This window comes from Scardinius erythrophthalmus (genome assembly GCF_964197995.2).
Source record: "Scardinius erythrophthalmus genome assembly, chromosome: 15".
Taxonomy (NCBI): domain Eukaryota; kingdom Metazoa; phylum Chordata; class Actinopteri; order Cypriniformes; family Leuciscidae; genus Scardinius; species Scardinius erythrophthalmus.
In genome coordinates this window covers 39291051-39313126 of record NC_138235.1, presented here as the reverse complement: position 1 = coordinate 39313126, position 22076 = coordinate 39291051, and the positions used below count along the sequence as shown (strand labels likewise).

Here is a 22076-nt window from a genome sequence, read left to right as displayed (position 1 = left end):
GTTGTAACGTTAACTGGAAATGCCGATTAGACCATCTCGTCGTAATACAAATCCAAAATATAATCCTCAAGCAGGGCTGCGATATGCGTGCGATACAGTTTTGTAACTCCATTGTGTTTGTTTTCAGAAATGATAACAGTCGGTTTATACTAGTGCTTATGCGATATCACGATTTTTGATGATCTGCACCTTTTCTAAGCGCGGGGAAGCGCGCGCGCCTTGCGCGCACTGTTATTACAGCGCCTGACAACCAGGCCTGTCGTCAAGGGGGGGCTTGGCCCCACATACTTCATATAGAAACAATTAAATGCCTCGTTAATTTTAAAGACATAGCCTATTATTATTAGCCTGTTTTTGCGGTGAGATTTATTCCTATGTGTAGGCTACTGTGTTCGTGCCATGTTCTGCTCCCAATCCTTGACGACAGCTTGATTGAACAAATCATTGACTAAATCACAGCATACTTTTACTTGTATTCCAGATGACTCAACGTCTTACAACGGCAAACACCTATGACTTCGCTCAAGCTGTAGCCTACAGAAGTGGCTGCGCTACGCCCCAGACCGAGCGGGAGGAGCTGGAAGACAGACGCAGCAGGAGTTAGCACGTTAAAAGAAAAAAAAGAAAAATGAAATAATACAATAAAAATGATTGTTTAATTTTTAAAGAATGCGTGGGGTGTCATTTGTGCTAGTCTAGGTTATAGCCTAAAGGTATAGTTTCTATTTTCTATATTTTGCTAGCCCATCCTGGCTGTCGATAAAGCAGGATTATAGCCTAATAATGTTTTTAATATTATATTAAAATTACAGACCTTCAGAATAAACCTGTAGCCTATACTAAAACACCATTGAAGTTTTGTTGATATGCTGGGATTTCAACATTGTTTCAATATCCATTGTAATCGAAATACCATTGAAATTCTGTTGATCTCTAGGTATGATTTAAACGTTGTTTCAATGATAATAGAGGGTGCAACATGATGAAGAATCAACATCAGAGTTCGACGTTGATTCAATTACTTTATCGTTGACAGCGGGATGTTGATTTAACATCGTTTCAATTACTATTTGCTATCTGGGTTATCAATATTTTTTTCTTTAATACAGACATACGTGTTTTTATTTATTTATTTTTTATAAAAATTAAATTGCATAACCCATAGAGATCGCACTGTTAGATAGTTTGGGAATATTCACACATAACGTATACACATAAAACATGATATCAGAGTTTTAAAATCAAACATTTTAAAAGAGAACAATACATAACGGTTGTTTAAACCAATGAACATTAAGCTGTGTCGTCAGCAAGTCGTTTCCCATCATGCTTCTGATCAGCGCAGTCGGTGGAGAGCAACTGCGCTCGACTGCAGAATCCGACAGGTGTGCCTTGCGCTCGCGAGAGATTTTTGACATACGTCAGCATGACATCAGAGCAAGGCGGACCGCACTCGGACACATTTCTAACCGGCATGCATCTCGCGCTGATCACCGGTGATCGGTTCTGCGCAGATTTTGCTCATCTCAAACAAGCCTAAAGTTTCACCTCGACGAGAAATCTCGTCGCGTTTTAATCTCGCGAGATCTCGTAACACGAGATCTCGTCACACCCCTATTTTTTAGTATGCTTTCATCGTTTATTTTTTACTTTTAAATGCCATATTGGTTTACCCTTGTACAATATGCAGGGAATCAGTGAAGATTAATGACACTATTAACACACTGCTCAATATTCATGAAATATGGGCGGAGCTTTATGACATCACTGCAGGCGAGTGAAAGACTTTCGTGAAGGTGAAACTATAACAGGTAAACTGAAAGCTTCTTCAGACAACAACCTTTTTATTCAAACACTCTGAAACTAGTGATTTACATCTGATATTCACTCACAGGTAAGTGACAGAAATGTAAGAGTTTAGTAGAGTTTACCAGAAAGCAGTATTATCAAAAGCAGTCTGCTATTAAAAGTGTGTTTGATTTGTGTATTTTCATGTCAGACTTCAGAAACAGGGAGAACTTGAATAGATAGACAGAATGAACAAAGTCCAATTTAAATTAGGCTACTCCATAAAATGAGAATTGCATAATGTTTAGAAGATTTTTTATTTATTGGGTTATTTATCTGTAAAATAAGTACTTTGCTGTGTTGTCTTTCATAGAAAGATCCTTTCTTGATGGTATTAAATGCTGTTGTTCTTCACTGTGGCTATTAGAGACATAACTAGTTTCTTTTACGATGCAGAGAAAGATGATAATCAAATACTTTGACATAAACAGCTGTTCATATTTACATTGTTATAACAGATTTTATGAATACACTGGAATATGTCACTATAATGATGGATTTTTATCCCACTATTGGTGTTTGTGTGACAATTCCTAAACAACAATTCCTTATAATCAATTTCATGTATTCTCTGTGATATAGCAAAGGCATTTTTTAAATGAAAATACACAAATTACCCAGAACTAGAAAGAATGATACGAGTTTGGTGAGGTGCTGCCCTGCCTGTGGTGGTGTAGCCTAGCAGTTAAAGGCCTGGAATAACTGACGGAATAATACTCAGTTTCTATACTTAAGTATAGGTTTGAATAATTTTTACCTACTCATGTAGCCTAAACTTTAGAGTAAAACTAGGGAAAATCTTGTACTTTGTACTCCTTACAGTCTCATTTACTTACAGTATCAAAAGATAAGAAAGTCTATGACACCTGATAAAAAGCTATCTGTATTTCTTTTTATCTCAATGGCAGTTGCTTGACATGTGCAGAACACCTAGAAATACACAACTTACCTGTTGTCATCTTTGTTCATGAGCACAGCGTCTATAATACAGTTTATACGTTGCATGGAAATAAATATTTTGCCAGTAGGCCTATACATGACTACTTGTGAATTACTGAATGATACTTTTTGGCCATAGAATGGTGTAGTTCGGCATCTGTCAGCAGGAGCTACGTGGACTGTGCTAACCAACTAAACTTTTATCCTGTTTATCGAGGACTCACAACACTGTTTCTGTCGAGAGAAGAAGGTAAAGAGATACAGACAAAACACTTTAAACACATTGTGAAATGCATCCTAAATTCCAGCTAAAAGTTAATTTTGTCAATTTTTGAGAATGCAATATTTTACCTTCAAAGCTGACAGACATGGACTAAAATCCATATGTATAAAAGCCATTTAATTCATGGGGTCTAACATTTATTATTCAAATAAGAATTGTTTTGTCAGAAGATTGAACGCTAAATTCAGTGATAAATGTGTCTGTGTTTTTCTCTGTATGTAGTATCAGCTGGTTCACACACAGATAGACGTTTATCAGATGATCCAGGACAGAATGAAGAAGATTCAAGAGATCAAACACTCAGTGAGTGGGATTTTTTTTTTTTTTTTTTTTTTTTTTAATCATTTGGCTTCTTGCACTTTGGGCCACAACTTATCACAAGCTTTGCGATCTTTCTTCGAGAAGTGTTGCTTGAACTGAATCTTCCTCTTTTTGCAGGATCTTGCCTGCTTTGATTGTTTCCTTACTTCGTCTCGAACCGTCCACTTTTCAAAATGGATGATTATTGGTCTGGGTGTCCTGTTGGTAACAACATTGATCATCTTGCCCAAACAATACACCGTGAGTGTGCGAAAGTGTGTGTAAGTGCATTGGTTTAGGAGTGTGTGGTTTGGTACCTGCGGTTAAGTGTGTCTTCAGCTGCTTCTTGAACAATGTGATGGTCTCAGCAGTTCGGTTGGAGGTTAAAATAAATAAATAAAATATTTAAATTAGGGGAAAACAAAAAGATAAAAAGATCAGTAAAAGAAGGGTTTTTTTTTTTGTTATTGTTTGCAATACCTATTCAGTCGTATTCATATACCTAATATGTTGAAAATGCAAAACGGAAAAAATCTAGTCTTCTAGTCTCCTCACAGTCAATGAATTATATAAATCACGTAAAAAAGTCTATACAAAATAATAATAATAATTGGTCTGCATCTCTTGATAATACTGTTGGTCATTTAACATTAAAACAGTGTCAATGTTCTGTCACTTTGGTCTGTTTATTAGTGGTTTTGATGAGAGAACTCTGAAGTCTTGTTTATAGTTTCGCCTGGCTATGCAGCGCGAGCCTCCATTGCACGGACGAGGCATTCATACTTGATGCGCTTGCCGTTGTAATATTCTATGAAACGACAGGGTGCGACTCGGAGTAATTGTCCTCTAAACTATCAGGACGCATAGGTGAGAAGTAAGATACACACGTGACGATGGCTAAATCCAAATCGCCCCCTATACCCTCAAATAGGGCACTATTAAGAAGGGCCCTATTTGAGGGGACAGTCATTTGTAGTTGTATCTGAAACCAAACGTTATCGAAAAGAATACTACAAAACACACTACAAAAGAATTGTGTAAAGGAGTAAACCTTGAGATTAGTACTTGTGACATTTGAACAAAATATATGGATATGAGAACATATGAATAAAACTAAATTAAACAACAATCTATTAAATATTTTCTTAAACATGGATCTTTGTTTTCATTAAAAAGGTTACAAAGTTACAAACAATGCCATGCACAACACCACACGACCGCCCGCCCGCCCACACCGTGATTACATTATTTTTTGCACAGGAACTTTCGTGCTTGTGCGGACTTGGCCAGTATGAACCAAGCTTGACACTGCTATTCTCTTGTCTTGTCATGGTGAGCATGTGGTTCCTTTTCAGTCGGTCACCCCCGACGTCAGGTTAGTGACCGACGAATAGGTATCTCGCTAGAGGGATGCCGAGGGATGGTCACGATCATTGTGTCATGTAGTGCTTCAAACACGCTCAAATAGCATTCGTGGATGAGTCATGCTCCCATTGCGGAAAGATGACCATAGCGGAGTTGCGGTTGAGCCTCCAATAGCTCCAAAGAGGTGGGGTCCCCGTGTCTCTGCCTCAATCTAATCCTCCTCAGACGTCCCCCAATGACCAGATGTCGATCGCTGCATCGGACGATGAGCCAGACTTCTTTGGAGGTGACTATTCGGCTATGTTGCTTATTTCGGGAACCGTAGTATTGCCTGAGTCAGATCCAGATATGATGCTATCCTGGGCCACTGAGAGGGTCGGGCTCAAGTGGAACCCACCACCATATTCCGAGCCCTTGAGGCTGGATGATTACTTTTACTGTAATTCCTCCCCCCTCACCACCCTTTATGGTGCCCTTGAAGGGTTACACGTCGATTTTCCCTGTGGAATGGGCCATTGCTATGCAACTGTGCCCTAACTCCACCTGGTGGGGAAGCCTGTAAGCACTCGTTGGATTTAACCAGCAAGGCCGCCTCTGCCATACACACCATGGCGTTGTTGCAGGTCCATCAGGCCAAGGCACTCAAGGAACTGCATGAGGGTGGTCACGAGTTCGAGTTCTGCACAAACATCATACCGCAACGGACCTCACGCTTCGCGTCACGTCCCGTCGCCATATCTGCTGTGCCCCGCTGGTTCAGTTCACCGGCTCGGCTCCTCAGTGAAAGCGTTAAGATGCGATGCATATGCTTGCGCCGCGATACACCGCAGCTGATAGCAATTATCTCACTGCGATGTGCATTGGCTCGTTTTAGTTACACTTGAAGTAGATTGGCCTTGACGTCGGAGGTGACCGACTGAAAGGGAATCACATGCTCACCATGACAAGACAAGAGAATAGCAGTGTCAAGCTTGGTTTATACTGAGCTCTTCACTGATCTGATCTGCTCCTTTTAGAGATGTCAGTCTGAGCTGCTGATGATGGAGGAACAGCATAAAGCAGCAGAGAAACAGGCTGAAGATCTCATTAAAGAGCTGCAGCAGGAAAACACTGAGCTGAAGAGGAGAAACACTGAGCTGGAGCAGGAGCATACAGGTCTGTTTATTAACCGCTAAAGCCCCAAAAGTTACGGACTGCAGCTTTAAAGAAGCATTATGTGACATACTTTAGTGACATATAAGGCACATTATATAAGGCACATTAAGTGAAACTGGCTCAATTATCATATCTTGTTTTGTGCAAATAATTAATTCCTTTGTCTTGGCAACATTAATTTCTAACTGGCTAGAGCAACACTATATTTCAAGGGTCTTAATGTGAGTCAGATAGGCAGTATCAGCTGAGGGGTTTGTGTTTTCTAAGGCCGTGTCATCGGCATATTTAAACAATCTAAAGTGTTTAACGTTGATCAAAAAGTCATATGTTAAAAGAGAAAAAAGAACAGGGGCGAGAACGCAGCGTTGTGGACCAATGACCCTGTATTAATATTGAGATCAATCAGCATTTTCAGGAGAATGTGTGTCTTCATTGAATTGAAAGCTGAGCTAAAATCTATGAATAAAACCCTGGCATATCCTTTAGGATGCATAAGATGTTTAGTAACTGTATTAAGCAGGGTCAGCACAGCATCATCTGTCTCTCTGTCTATCTAATATGTGAACTGGAGTGGATCTAGTAAAGATGCCAAAGTGGAGGACAAATGACTGGCCATGTTATTGAGAGCTTGTTATTGGGGGACAATTTCAGGTTTAGTTTCAGACAATATCTTCTTGATCTTCAATCAATATATCTATCAAAATTTTATATACAACGTAATACAATCGATCAATAGTCCAGTTTAAATGAGTGGGACAGTCCATATATTGCTTAAGAGTAGGTAGATATTCAGATAAGTCACATAAATGAAAGTCTCCAAGAATTATAACAGGTTGACCTGCAGAGTGAGTGCATCATTGTAGCTCTTCGCTATTCTCTCTCCTGCAGCATCAACGTTCGGTCCGAATACATTAGTAAATCTGACCGTGATCTTGCCGATCTCGCTTGAGAGATAAAATGGGCTAAAGAAATTGTTAAAATCTCAAAATCCGGTGTGCACACTTCCTCCCGTACACAGTATTGTGTGGCCCAGCTATTGTAAGCAAACAAACACAGCCCTCCAATGGATTTAAATGAGCTACACTGGTCTCTGTCCCTCGTATTGTTGCAAACCCTGTTGGCACAGGGTTGAATGATGATCTTTGAGCCGAGTTTCTGTAAGGCAAATGAGGTTCCTTTTCAGCCCCTCACGTTCAACGTAACGTCGACGTGACAACGTAATTGGGATCACTTCAGGGAGCCTTATCATCTTTGAGTGTCTACAGAACAAGCCAATGAACGTTGGCGTATGTGAATCACATCGTGCCCCGCCCCGCTATTCTACAAAGGCTAATAGCGTTGAAAAGACTTTCTGTTCCAGTGTTGGTGTGACGGCGCGATCAGCGAGTGGGCGCGAGTTTAAGCTCACACAACTGCTGTTTTCACAGCAAGTTTATTTCTGTGTTGGTATCGGTGGGCGTTTCCCATATAGTGTTTACAGCACTACTGTACACTGCGGCCATTCCCTGGGTGCCTCAGCATTATGAGAGTAGCGTAAAGAGTATTTTTTTTCTTTTCTTTTCTTTTCTTTCTTTTTTTTCTTCACAAAGATTAACACAAACGTGACCCTGCATCCTTATCAGGATGTCATTCCGTATGTGCGTTTCTGGGTGCGGTCTTTCCCTGGCGCCAGCAGACGGCCACAATAGTTGTCTCTACTGGTAGGGCATTCAGCATGCTGAGGCAGCTTATGTGAATAGTTCATGTTCCCATTGCGGGAATATGACTATGGCCACGATGAGATCGAGACTCGCTAACCTCAAGGGAGGTGCAGTCCCCTCGCCTATGCCCTGATCTAGCATCTATTCTGCCCCGCAGAATAGGCCTACTTTGGCGCTTAGCCAGGGTGATCGGAGGATTACCGTGAGGGCTTCCCCGCCGAGGCAATCTCCATGGACCCCTCACGCCTCACAAACATGGCCGCTGCTGGAGCTCCCAAAAGAACGTGCTGGCCCTTCTCAGGAATGACCAGTCGTCTCTTTCGGGGCTCCTCCTGTCTATCACAGCATTGAAGGGGGAGCTTCGCTCCTCTGGAGATAAAGATTCGGTTGCGTTGCCCCCTTCGGAGAGTGTAGCGTTGCCCGAGTCTGATTCAGAATGGGCAGCTATGCTTTCCCCAGGCCAACTAGAAGGTCGGGCTTGAGTGGAACTCTCCACCACGTCCCAAACCCTCTCGGTTGGATGATTGGTTTCTCGAGGCGGGCAGCGCCTTTCTTCCCGGATGTGCACAAGGAGCTCACGAAGTCGTGGTCGGCGCTGTATAGTGCCCAGACCACAGTCTGTTGGCTCCTCCCTCCTCACCACCCTCGACGGCGTGGCAGCCAAGGGGTATGTGGACCAGTGGAGCGTGCCATTGCGATGCAGCTGTGTCCAGCATCCACTTCCTCTTGGCGGGGGAATCCACCCCTCCTGTCCAAGGCCTGTAAGTTTTAGTCTGGTCTCACGGCGAAGGCTTACAAGGCTGCTTCCGCCCTGCATGCTATGGCACTCCTGCAGGTCCACCAGGCCCAGGCGCTCATGGACATGCACAAGGGTGGTTCTGACCCAGAGCTCCTCCGGGAGCTCCGTGTGGCAACTGACCTCGCCCTTCGGGCGATGAAGGAAACCGCACGTTCCATCAATCAGGCGATGTCCACCTTGGTGTTCCAGGAGCGCCACCTTTGGCTCAACCTGGCCGATATGATGGTTGGGTTATTCGGCGAAGCGGTTGAGAGCTTTGCCCATCAGTTCTCGGCCGCCCAGAAGCAGACGGAGGCAATCCTACACATCCTGCCCCGGTGGACCGCTGCTGCCCCCAACCGTCCGCATGCCGCAGAGCCTTTGTCTGCTCGTGGCCGAGGTCGGCCTCCTGCGGCGTCCTCTGCCTCCCGCTAAGCCCCAGCAGCAGCAACCACCTAAGGCTCAGCGTGGAGCAAGCCACAGGAAGCTGACCCCGTCCAGGCCGCTGCCAAACCAGGAGGCAAGCACAGGTGCAAACGACCCGGAGGTGGGCGACCCAGAGGTGGATCGGACTTCTCTTCAGGAGGTGGCTAAGGCGCTGCTCTTTCCCCCGGTGGAGGGCTGGGTGGAGAATCTTTTGTTTCCTTTTGTTTCTGTTCCGCCACTGACCCGGGCCAGGCGCACTGGTCCCAAGAGGGCGCACTTGGCGGCCGACGACGCTATGTTTTGTCACCCTGAAGCCCCTCTTTCAATGCCAGTGAGCAGCAATGGCTGTGTCCCAGACACACTGTCACCTCCGCACACTTACTCTGCCCTTCGACGGAAGCAGGTACGTGTTTCAACCGCTCCGGGCTGCTATGCCGTCCGAGTCAGGTCCCTGCATTCCACCACACTGCCCCACTCCGTGTATGTCTGTGGTGCCGTTGGTCCTGCTTGCACGGTGTCTGGGAGCCTGGATAGTGCTTCCCAGCCCGTCTCGCTGACTCATCCGTACTATCAGACTCGGCTAGGCGATTCAGTTCGCCCGGCATCCCCCAGCGTTCAGGGGCATTCTGTTCACCCGCTCCGGGCTGCTATGCCGTCCGAGTCGGGTCCCTGCATTCCACCGCGCTGCCCCACTCCGGGTATATCTGTGGTGTCATTGGCCCCACTTGCACGTTGTCTGGGAGCCTGGCTAGCGCTTCCCAGCCCGTCTCGCTGGCTCATCCGTACTATCAGACTCAGCTATGCGATTCAGTTCGCCCGGCATCCCCCAGCATGGCGGACAATGCCCCTGTGCCCCTGACCTACTGGCGAAGGACGCGATTGAGCCAATCCTTCCAGCCCATATGAAGACCGGCTTCTACAGCCCATACTTCATTGTACCCAAGAAAGGCGGTGGGTTATGACCAATCTTGGACCTGTGTGTCCTGAACTGGTCCCTTCACAGGCTGCCGATCAAGATGCTTATGCAGAAACACATTTTCAAATGCATCCGTCCCCAAGATTGGCTTGCAGTGATCAACCTGAAGGACGCGTACTTTCATGTCTCGATTCTCCCTCAACACAGACCGTTTCTTCGCTTTGCGTTTAAGGGACGGGCATATCAGTACAAAGTCTTACCCTTCGGGCTGGCCCTGTCACCCTGTGTCTTCACGAAAGCGCCGTATTGGCCCAACCGGACCTGGTTCCCGGAACTAGTGCTCCTCGCCTGTCACAGAGGCCCGTGTCCAGTCAGTGTTGAACTGCGTGTATTATTCCCTGACCGAGGGGACCCTCAGCACGGATGCTCTGGTACACAGCTGGCCCCGGGGCCTACGCAAGTATGCATTTCCCCCAGTGAGCCTTCTTGCACAGACCTTGTGCAAAGTCAGGGAGGAGCAGGTCTTGCTAGTTGCGCCGTATTGGCCCAACCGGACCTGGTTCCCGGAACTAGTGCTCCTCGCGGCAGCCCCTGCCTGGCCCATTCCTCTGAGAGAGGACCTGCTCTCTCAGAGACGGGGCACCCTATGGCACCCACGTCCAGACCTCTGGAAACTCCATGTCTGGTCCCTGGAAGGGATGCAGAGGTTCTATGTGACCTACCCCGGTAGTTGACACAATCACTTCCGCTAGAGCCCCCTCTATGAGGTGCCTCTATGCGTTGAAGTGGAACCTGTTCGTGGACTGGTGTTCTTCTCACGAGGAGAACCCCCGATCTTGCTTGATCAGAGCCGTGCTTTCCTTCCTGCAATAAGCGTTGATGCCAGGCCCGGCTCCAGATATGAGATGAAAGGTGGGCCAAGTGATGTTTGAGGTGGGCCGGGTGTATGGGGGGGTGGGGGGGGGGGGGGGGGGTTAATTGAATTTTAGTTCAATTAACTAAAAATGTTAATTTTATCTGAAATGCTGTTTTTCTTAAGAATTATTCTCACGTCTGTTAATGCAGTATAGCATTACAGATTTTTGGCCATTGTTATTTACATTTTTTACATTTTTATTTTTACATTCTTATGTATATTTAGAATCTTTTTTTTTTCCCTTTTTTACCACACAACAGATCTTGTATCAGTTTAGTAACTTTAGATTTGAGGAAAACGGGGCAGGTCTTGAAAAAGATCGACTTATATCAGTATAATTTACAACATTAGCTTTCTACTCATTTTAGAGAATTCTGTTACAAACTCATCCATGTCCAGTTCATGTGTTATTGCTTTTTCATGAGCTAAAAACACAAGGTTTTCCTTTCGGAACAAGAAATTTGTGCATGTTGTGTTTTATTAGGCTACAGAGTGTGGTAACTCTTGATTACAAGTCATCGTGAAGAGGGGGTTGGGAAGAAAACAGAAAATATCATATCTGGAGCTGAATTGGCCCTTCGCATGGAGTTTGATTGACAGGCGATCTGACCAATCATAATCTGCCATCTGCGTCCGACAAAGCAGTCAGGAGAGTTAGTAGATTAACGCTGGAGGATTTGAACTTGAATAACGGTGTGTACTGATGTCTTTCCGCGGTTAAAACAACATTTCTTCTTATGTTCATTTATGTTTATTTGATGCTATAAATTAACTAGAAGGAAGTGATGATCGGTTCACCAGCAGCTTTAACTTTAGGCTCTACAGCGATCTGTCAGACACATTAAAGAGCCACAAAACGTTTTTTTTTATTTTAAATTCGTTAAAAAATGACCAAATTTGAAAGTTGAGAATTAGTTTCAATTCAAAAGTAACCTGCTCTGTCCTGTCTGTCAGCGCGTTGTCAGAGTCCTCTCTGCTCCGCGATGATTCACTGCATAAGAACATGGTGTGTGGGTGTGTGGCGTGAGAGCAGCAATTGAATATTGCACCAATTTTGTGATTGGCTGTTATGTGGTGGGGGGCCAAGGTGGGCCAAGCTTCTGATTGGGTGGGCCAGGCCCACCCTGGCCCCCACGTGGAGCCGGGCCTGGTTGATGCGAAGGCGGTCTCCCTCCACCCTTAAAGTTTATGTTGCCGCTATTGCTGCACATCACGATGCAGTTGAAGGTAAGTCTTTGGAAAAGCACAACCTGATCGTCAGGTTCCTGTGGGGGGGCGAGGAGACTAAATCTGCCTTGCCCACTCTTTATACCCTCTTGGGTTTGGTCTCTGGTCCTTTCAGCACTTCAGAGACCACCCTTTGAGCCTTTGCAGTCAGCAGAGTTAAAAATTCTGTCCTGGAAAACAGTACTCCTGGTTGCATTGGCCTCTATCAAGAGGGTAGGGGACCTGCATGCATTTTCAGTCAACGCATCGTGCCTAGAATTCGGCCCGGCTAACTCTCACGTGATCCTGACACCCCGGCCCAGATACGTGCCCAAGGTTCCTACCACTCCCTTCTGGGACCAGGTAGTGAACCTGCAAGCACTGCCTTCAGAGGAGACAGACCCAGCCCTGGCGATCCCATAAGCAAATTCTTCCATGATCAGCTCCCTGCGGTGAGCCTGTGTCTTTCCCTTGGCAGAGTCCACTCTGCCGTCACTGTCTAGTGTAGCCTCCCCCTTCCCAGGCTGGAGCCACCCTAGTGACATTCCATATGTTGCACAGCCCCTAACCGGTCAGTCCATATGTGTATTCTCCTTATGGTACCTCCCTTCTGGCAGGATGTGGCTTCCGCAGCGTCCCTCTCCCCTGGAAAGGCACACTTTCCCTGTGTTATCCAAGAGTTCCACTGTGCAGGGTATAACGGAACAGCAGTTGGACTCTCTCTACACAGGTACTCCACCCCAGCCAGTTGGGGGTCTGAGAGTCTTGCGTAGAGCGCTGGATGTGGCAGCAACCATGGCGTTTTCCATGGGATCCAAATTACATCGTCACGTCGTTGTTACGTCGAAAGTGAGCGACTGAAAGGGAATGTCTGGGTTACTAATGTAACCCTCGCTCCCTGAAGGAGGGAACGGGAGACGTAACATACCGTCACCACTGTTGCTGACCATCGCTGTACGGCCGTCACTATCTCGGCTCCTCAGCGAAAAACAATATAGCTGTGTCCCAATGTGAAGGCTGCATCCTTCGAAGGACTGAAGACTTCAAGGATGCAGCCTATGCGTCCTCGAAGGACGCACCATGTAGCCTTCATAGGATTTCCTAATTGCGCAACCAGGTGTTTCTGATCACCGCTCCTCAACGGTGCGAGAGGACAGCTGCCATCCTGATCATTCATTTGATATAGCCTAATTGAGTAAACAGCTATGGAGCCAGAATTGGCTACTGTCATTTTTATGTTTTATATTTTACTGGAGGACATGGTGAGGATGTTTCAGCCCTGGCGCTGCCAGGTCATGTATTTTCGGTTTAGCCCTGTTTGAAAATAAAACCCAATTGAATATAAAAAAAAGTCCAGTATTTCTCGCGCTCGTGATCGGCAGCTGTCACGGTTGCCAGGCGACAAGAACAATCCTCCGTAGGCTAGACCGGTCCGAGCGCTTCAGATGAGCCCTTTGATATGGGACATATCAAACTTATATGAGACTTTAATTTTCAAACTGATATGGGACTTTAATTTTCGGAACTGCATATTTCATTAAATATTCACGTACAAATGTGAAGTAACCTACTGAAGTACCTTTTTTCCCCTCACGTATGATTTTACATTAAACTACACAAAAGTATATAATGTAACAACCTTGAAAATATTCAGAAGTAAAATGCATGTCATAATATAAATACAAACTATAATAAAAAACCCTGACAAGGAGTTTTTTCCCCTGCAGAATACATACCTCTAGTTTTACTCTTGATACTAAAAACTTGTTATTAAAAGTACTTTTTTCAGAAATTACTCTTTTTGAAAGTCTAATTATTATTCTAATAAATTCTAATAAAAGTCTACATCATTTTTTTCTTATTTTATGTACTGTAAATGTTTGTTGATTTTGATATGTTTAACGTATGTTGTTAATAGTTGGAAAAAGTACTTTAATGTAGCCCATGGAACAAATGATTTTCATTTACCAAATTTATTTGAAAAAAAAAAAGGTATAGGCCTACAAGAGTTTGTTTCAAGTAGAAATTATGACCAGAACAATTCATTCTCTTTTATTTACACATTTAAAGTTGCATAATTTTTTTTACAGATTTTCTTTCCTTTTAAAAAATAATGAAAAAAGTTAAAGAATATGAAAAAAAAAAAAAAAAAAATTCAATCATTTTCTCAAGAAGAGAAAACAGCCTGTCCATCCTCTCCCTGCTCTCTTCGCCTCTGCCTTGGTGCTGGTGCTGCTGGCTCCTCCTCACCGTGGGCACCCACTGCTGAACTGGGCCATGAGGACAAACCAGGGCCGAGTTTCAGCAGTGGGTTTCCCACTCACACCCTCACCTGTCCCAGGACACTTGCAATCCTAAGGGCAGAGCAAATTAACCACGCTTGTTAACAACAACAGCACAATACATTTCAGCAAAGACGTGTTTTTTTTTTCTCCTGAATTGCTCTAAAAAAGCTTAACACAGGGGTGCAATCTTAAGTGCATTGTTAACACTGCAAAATATGACACATCAAGACATGCATACAAAATACTTAAGAAATCATATTTCTATATACTCAAATTTGGTTAAAACCACATAGCTTGCATGACAGCACTACAAAAACACATAAAAGTGAAACCCCATTGCCTTATCAACTGCTTTTCTTATTGTTGTGGGCTTACTTCTTTAGCATATTTCTTTTAGCCTAATACACAAGTGAGATAGACTAGTGCAAATATTACAAATAGGTCGTTAAACTAATATTAGCACAAGTTTTGCCTCAAACTACCTGACAAATGAAGCCACGCAATACTGACGAAGGAGTTAAGATGAAGTTTATAATAAACTTTAACTCGGTTTCGCTAGCCATTTAAATAAATGAAAACATAATACTTACATTTAAATGTGAATTTGCTGTCCACCACCGATCTCTAGTCTCGACCGCCTTTAAAAATAAATAAATAAATGCTGTCGTCAACGGCGCGCAATGACTTATGGGGTAGAATAGGGTAAGATAGGCCGCTAAGTGTTCATTTATGTATCCTTCCTTTCACGGGGAAACGAAGGACGCATTTGGCGTCGCTTTTGAATCAGGGTAGCCTTCGTCGCGTCACAATGACGCAACCGGCCTTCAAATACGGACTTCGGAGGATGCAGAACTGAATTGGGACAGCCTTCATCGAGCCGCGTGACGCAATCGGCCTTCAAATGCGACCTTCCAAGGATGCAGCCTTTGAATTGGGACGTCCTTCGTTGCGCCGCTGTGACGCAATCGGCCTTCAAATGCGGCCAATCGTCCTTCAAATACGGCCTTCGGAGGATGCAGCCTTCACATTGGGACACAGCTTATGTGTGTGCGCCTGCTTCCTATTTATACCCGCGCTGCGGGGTGCGTGACGGAATTCACGCACACCAATGTTCATTGGCTCTTTCTGTAGACACTCAGAGATGATAGGGCTCCCTGACTGCTCTCATGTTTTGCCGCAGGACAGCAAATGCGAGTGAATTTTCTGACATCATCATTATATTGTCATCTGTGTCCACAGGGTTGAAGTTTGTGCAGCAGTTTGCAGGTACAGTGTGACTGACACCAATACACTCACAGTACTTTTGTTTATAATGTACACATGAAAATGTTTTGTTCTGAAGTTGATTGATAATGTCTGATCTCTCTCAGTTGACGTGACTCTGGATCCTGATACAGCGGATCCATTTCTCATCCTGTCTGATGATGGAAAACAAGTCAGTTATGGAGACGTTTGGCAGGACGTCCCAGAAAACCCAAAGAGATTTGATATGGATTGTGTTCTGGCAAAGCAGGGATTCAGTTCAGGGAGATTTTACTATGAGGTGCAGGTGAAGGGAAAGACTCAGTGGAGGTTAGGAGTGGCCAGAGAATCCATTAACAGGGAGGCGATCACACTGAGTCCTGTGGATGGAGTCTGGCTTCTGTTGCTGACTAATGAAAATGATTATGTAGTTTTTGATAGTTCATTACTCTCTTTATCTCTGAGAGTGAAACCTGAGAAGGTTGGTGTGTTTGTGGATTATGAGGAGGGTCTGGTCTCTTTTTATGACGTGGAGTCCAGATCTCATATCTACTCTTTCACTGGTCAGACTTTCACGGAGAAACTCTATCCATATTTCCGCCCAGGGTTTAATGAAAAAGGTAAAAACTCAAACCCGCTGATCATCACTCCTGTCAGATGAAACGAACAAAATAACATAAAATCTCAAAAGATTTAATATGGATGTGCTGTTTTTAGAATATGTAAATAAAAACCAAAAAAGAATTTGCACTAATCACAATCAAGTTTTACTTACAATTATTAAGAAAATGAATATTAAATGGTGAAATTCTACAAAATGCTGAATTTCCAAACTCTCCATTGTTTCTACAAACATTTCTGAAGCCATTTCTCTCTCGCTCTCTTCTCTCCAGCTGTTAACATTGAATTACTTGTGAAATGTTGAGAGCGAGGCACAAACTAACACCTTTTGACTTTCTCAGTTTGTGTAAATCCACTTGGGTTTCAGAAATGTTTGTAGAAACAATGGAGAGTTTGGAAATTGTTTTTGGAAAACAAGAAAAAAAATATACACCATATTAATGAAACAAAACCACATAATTTAATAATTTGTGAAATTAATATGGTGTATATTTTTTTTCTTGTTTTCCCCCGAAAGTGGAAGTGAAATGTGACAACATGCCCCATCTGTGGGGTACATTGTAACATGACCATACGACAGATTACATCGATTTAATTAGATTTACATTTATTAGATTTTATCTAATCAAGAAAATTGAGAAGACAAACTAAAATATTTTGCCTATAAAATACAATTATTAACTTTTTCATATAAAATAATGGCATTTTTTAAATAATTAAAAATAAGTTATTTTTGAGTTTGACAAAAACACCACAAAACACAGCTATACAGCACAGTTCAATACATAATAATAATTAATAATTTCTGAACATTGACTCTCAGTCTTTATTCACCTTTTTCTCATGGTTTCTCAATCGAATTAATAAAAGTATATAATAGCATAGTTCTAATAGGGGCTCATTGTAACGCAGTGTGACAACATGCCCCGCCTGCGCAACTGGGATTTAAACCCGGCTAGTGAAACACTTTGAAATTTCAATGGTTCACAGCTGGGGCCGATGATCTCGGTCAACCCATGAATCATGAGAACCAATGAACAAGTGTATTTGGGGTTTACCTGATCTCGTGTCAGTTGCGGTTCCCTTTCAAGGGAACTCCCGTTGCGTCGAGAATGACGCTATGGGGAACGCTTTGCGTGATGACGTCTTGAAGCACATGTAAAATCAGTCCAATGGTGTAGCGGGACGTCAGAGGCGGGTGACGTCACGTACCAGGAAGCTATAAAAGCCGGCCCGAAACAGAAACGAAAGCTTTCTGAGTCTTCAGTAGCGCTCTGTGTTGAAATCTGTCTGTCTTATTTGGTGTTGTCTGTATATATTTATATTATATTCAGTATGGCGAGCAAGCAGCAGTTTAGAGTGTGTGTCCATCCCTGCCCGCGTTATTTAACGGGAGGTGACACACACACTCTTTGTGTTGTTTGTTTGGGAGAGGAGCATGCCCAGTCAGCACTCGAGGGTGGTGACTGTGTGCATTGCTGTGCGCTTCCATTGCGTACGCTCCGATCCCGTTTGGCTCGGTTCAATCCCGACCACGTTCCCCAGGGCTCGGGTCCCGCCGCGGCTGAGGCTCGGCGGCGATCTCAGACCTGGGGTTCGCAAATGGATCTGTCAGTGGATGTTGAGACGGGCTCTGCCTTATCTCAGCCTCTTTCTGACAGATCCAGTGCCTCTCATCAGGGTGTGGAAGCACGCGCTGCGGTTACTTCCCCCCCGATAGAGGCACCAGTACTGCAACTATCCAGCTCTGAGGAGTTGGATGTTGTAAGTATTGATGCTGAGTCTGAGGATTCGCCACCTCAGTCTCATGCTTTTGAAGAACTGCTCGATGTGATCACGAGAGCAGTTGACAGATTGTCTATTGAGTGGCCAGAGGATAGGCAGGACGTTCGTTCAAAAAGCAAACTCGACGAACGCTTCCTGCCATCTCGTGCTCAGCCCCAGCGTAGGAGCCTGCCGTTTTTCCCCGATCTCCACACCGAGGTGTCGAGATCGTGGGGGAGACCAGTCTCTTACAGAGTTTACACACCACACACCTCTCTATATTCCACCATTTCACAATATAAGGAGCATGGTTATGGGGAGATGCCGAAGGTGGAAGAGACGCTCGCGGGCTATCTCTCTCCAGCAACGGCATCTTCCCTGAAGGCTCCTACACTTCCCTCAAAGCCAGTAAAGTTGACATCTACCCTGATTAATAAGTCATATGCAGCCGCTGGTCAAGCTGCAGCGTGTCTGCATACGATGTCCATTTTACAAGCCTATCAGGCAGAATTATTGGGAGATTTAGAGGAGGGCGGGGGAATCGGTCCCGACACTGTGGCTGAACTGCGCAGAGCCACGGATGTTTCTCTCAGAGCCACCAAGGAGACCGCTAAATGTATCGGGCGGTCTATGGCAGCCCTGGTGGCCACTGAGAGGCATCTGTGGCTCAACCTGAGCGATATTAAGGACAAAGAAAAGCATGTTCTGTTAGACGCTCCGGTTTCCACTGCCGGGTTATTTGGGGATGCAGTAAATATTGCGGTTGCAAAATCACAAGAAGCCGCTAAACAAGCATCTGCTCTTCAAAAGCTTCTTCCCCGCCGTTCTTTCTATGAGGCTGCTGAGCGGGAGCAGCCTCACTCCTCTAAAAAGAGTGCTGAGCATCGTGCCACTCAGAAGCAGAGCGTGTCCTCCCGTGCTCCCCCACAAAAATCTCGGGGACACGGAGGGCGCGCTCAAACCCAGCAGTCTTCGAGGGGTAGAACGGATCTGCGGACCGTTATTACCGCCAAGAAGGCTGCTGGGAAGAAATCCTGACGTCCGAGGGCTCAGGATTAATGAGGGTAGTCCCCCCCGAAGCAGAGCGGTTAACACCTCTTTTTACGGTGCCCGTCTCTCTTCGGTACCCTCAGGGGACCGTTCTGCCAACCCTGCCGCCATCGGTGTTACAGGGCGCAGCGGTCTCCGGCGAGCACATATCTCAAGGACCACCCGGAACGTAGTGGCCTCGGGATGCCCGCCCCCTCCGAGGAGGGTGTTAGAGCAGTCTGTTCGGTCGCTCCCTGCCGGTGCGCCGTTACAGGGCGTCGAATTGACTGCTCAACAACAACAAAATCCAGAAACCAGTCTCGAGAGGCTGGTACCTCTAGTAGAATCTTTGACAGCGTGGAAGCTACTGTCAAATGTTTCTCGTTGGGTCCTGCAGACCGTAGAAAAAGGGTATCAGATACAATTCAAGAAACGCCCACCTCGGTTTATGGGGGTCCTACCCACAGTGGTGGGCCCCGAGCAGGTTCTGGTTATGGAACAGGAAGTAAACACTTTGTTAGAGAAAGGGGCCATAGAATATGTACCTCCCTCCGACAGGGAAACCGGGTTTTACAGCCGGTACTTCATAGTTCCAAAAAAGGACGGGGATTGCGTCCCATTTTGGATCTTCGAGTTCTGAACGAGTCAGTCATGCAGCTCAAGTTCAAAATGTTGACATTGAGACAGATCGTGCCACAGATCAGGTCCGAGGACTGGTTTGTCACGATAGATCTCAAGGACGCATATTTCCATATTTCCATCCGTCCGTGTCATTGGAAGTTCCTGAGGTTTGCTTTCGGGGGCAAAGCATACCAATATCGTGTTCTTCCATTCGGCCTAGCTTTATCACCCCGCACTTTCACGAAATGTATGGATGCAGCTCTGGCGCCTCTCCGGGGATTCGCATCATGAACTACATCGACGATTGGTTGATTTTAGCTCAGTCGCATCAGTTGGCGGTTCAACATCGAGATGTTGTTCTCGCCCACATGAAAGAGCTGGGGTTACGGCTGAACGCCAAGAAGAGTGTGCTTTCTCCACTCCAGAGAACCACTTTCCTAGGCGTGGTTTGGGACTCAGTGTCTATGCAGGCGCGCCTGTCACCGCCACGTATAGAGTCCATCCTTGCAGCTGTGAAAAGTGTAAAGCTAGGCCAGCTACTCACTGTCAAACAGTTCCAGAGACTGTTGGGTCTCATGGCAGCAGCTTCCAACGTGATACCTTTTGGACTGCTGCACATGAGGCCCCTGCAGTGGTGGCTCAGGACCAGGGGGTTTTCCCCGAGGGGCAACCCATTTCGCACAATCAAGGTCACGTGGCGATGCCTACGTGCCTTGGTTATGTGGAAGAAACCTTGGTTCCTGTCCCAGGGCCCAGTGTTAGGAGCTTCTTGTCGTCGCAGACTGCTAACGACGGATGCTTCCCTCACGGGTTGGGGAGCGATCCTGGAGGGTCGCTCAGCTCAAGGTCTGTGGGAAGACCATCATCGTTCCTGGCATATCAATCGCCTAGAGATGTTAGCTGTCTTCCGGGCTCTGAGGAGCTTTGTCACAGACCTCAGGGGACACCATGTGTTAGTGCATACGGACAACACGTCGGTAGTCGCCTACATCAACCACCAAGGGGGTTTGCGCTCGCGCCCATTATCAAATCTGGCACGCCATATCCTCTTGTGGTCCCAGGGGAAGTTGCTGTCACTCAGAGCAGCCTACATCCCCGGGGTTCAGAATATAGGAGCAGACACTCTGTCGAGGCAGGGGCCGAGGCCCGGGGAATGGAGGCTCCACCCCGAGGTGGTGGAGCTGATATGGAGGGAGTACGGCCAAGCACAAGTGGATTTGTTTGCGTCTCAAGAGACGTCTCACTGTCCACTTTGGTTCTCCCTCACGCATCCAGCTCCTCTGGGACTGGATGCTATGGTTCAGACGTGGCCGAGGCTACGTCTGTACGCCTTTCCCCCAGTTGCTCTGCTCCCGGGAGTTCTGGAGAGAGTTCGCAGGGACCGGGTTTGCCTGCTTCTTATAGCCCCGCGTTGGCCGGGCAGAGTATGGTTTCCCGATCTGGTCTCCCTCCTCGACGGGCATCCTCTGGAGTTACCCGTCAGGAGAGACCTTCTGTCCCAGGCAGGGGGCTCAATATTTCACCCCCGCCCAGAACTGTGGAACCTGTGGGCTTGGCCTCTGAGGGGGCCCAGCTCATAGAGTCAGGTCTCTCAACTGAGGTTGTTGAGACCATTCTACAGTCCAGAGCTCCCTCCACGAGGAAACTTTATGCCCTGAAGTGGAGAGTATTCACTTCTTGGTGTAGTGACCGTCGGTTGGACCCAGTCCACTGCCCAATTGGTACAGTGCTGGAGTTCCTGCAGGACCGGTTCACTGCAGGTCTGACCCCGTCCACTTTAAAGGTCTATGTGGCGGCCATAGGTGCTTACCACATTCCTTTGGGTGGAATGTCTGTGGGGAAGGACCCTCTGGTATCTCGTTTCCTTCGTGGCACTTGGAGGCTGAGGCCTGCAGTCCGCTCTAGGGTGCCGCCATGGGACTTGTCCATTGCTCTACAAGGCCTGTCCCTGGCCCCCTTTGAGCCCATTGAGGAGGTTTCGGAAAAGTTTCTGACTTTGAAAGCTATTTTCCTTCTTGCCATTTCTTCTCTTAAGAGAATTGGGGATATTCAAGCATTGTCGGTTGCTCCGTCCTGCTTAGAGTTTGCTCCGGGTATGGTGAAAGCTTTTCTCCATCCCAGACCGGGTTATGTCCCCAAGGTCCCCACTAATGTGGCCAGACCTATTGTTCTGCAGGCCTTCTGTCCTCCTCCCTTCAAGAATGCGGACCAGGAGGCTAATAATTTGCTTTGCCCAGTTCGGGCGTTAGACGCCTACGTCCACAGAGCTGCCCTGTGGCGCAGAAGTGATCAGTTGTTTGTTTGCTTTGGCTCCCCTAACAAGGGAGGGCCGGTGTCTAAGCAAAGAATGAGCAAGTGGGTGGTCGAGGCTATCTCACTTGCTTATGAGGCGGCTGGGCAGCCTTCTCCTTTGGCTGTCCGGTCGCACTCTACAAGGAGTATGGCGGCCTCTAAGGCCCTTTTTTCAGGAGTTTCACTACAGGATGTCTGTGATGCGGCAGGCTGGTCCTCACCGCACACTTTCGTCAGGTTTTACTCTTTGGATCTAGACTCTGCTCCAGGGTCTCATGTTTTGTCATCCTAGTGCTGCTCTATTAGATTACACACAGGACAGACATTCGTAGCTATGGAGGCGTTGGTATAGACGTTCCCCATAGCGTCATTCTCGACGCAACGGGAGTT

The 22076-nt window shown here is 46.0% G+C and overlaps 1 protein-coding gene across 1 annotated transcript in view; it reads left to right on the top strand.

Moving 5' to 3' along the window:
* The window catches only part of LOC308703258 (E3 ubiquitin-protein ligase TRIM39-like), a gene marked incomplete at both ends in the record, with an annotated part of 56383 nt that extends 37601 nt beyond the window's left edge, over nt 1-18782 (top strand). The window contains 4 exons of the mRNA XM_081386579.1: nt 15357-15383; nt 15488-16011; nt 17661-18360; nt 18457-18782. Coding sequence (XP_081242705.1) covers nt 15357-15383; nt 15488-16011; nt 17661-18360; nt 18457-18782 — 1577 coding nt within the window. The remainder of the gene's footprint in view (nt 1-15356; nt 15384-15487; nt 16012-17660; nt 18361-18456) is intronic.
* Nucleotides 18783-22076: the final 3294 nt, after the last annotated feature.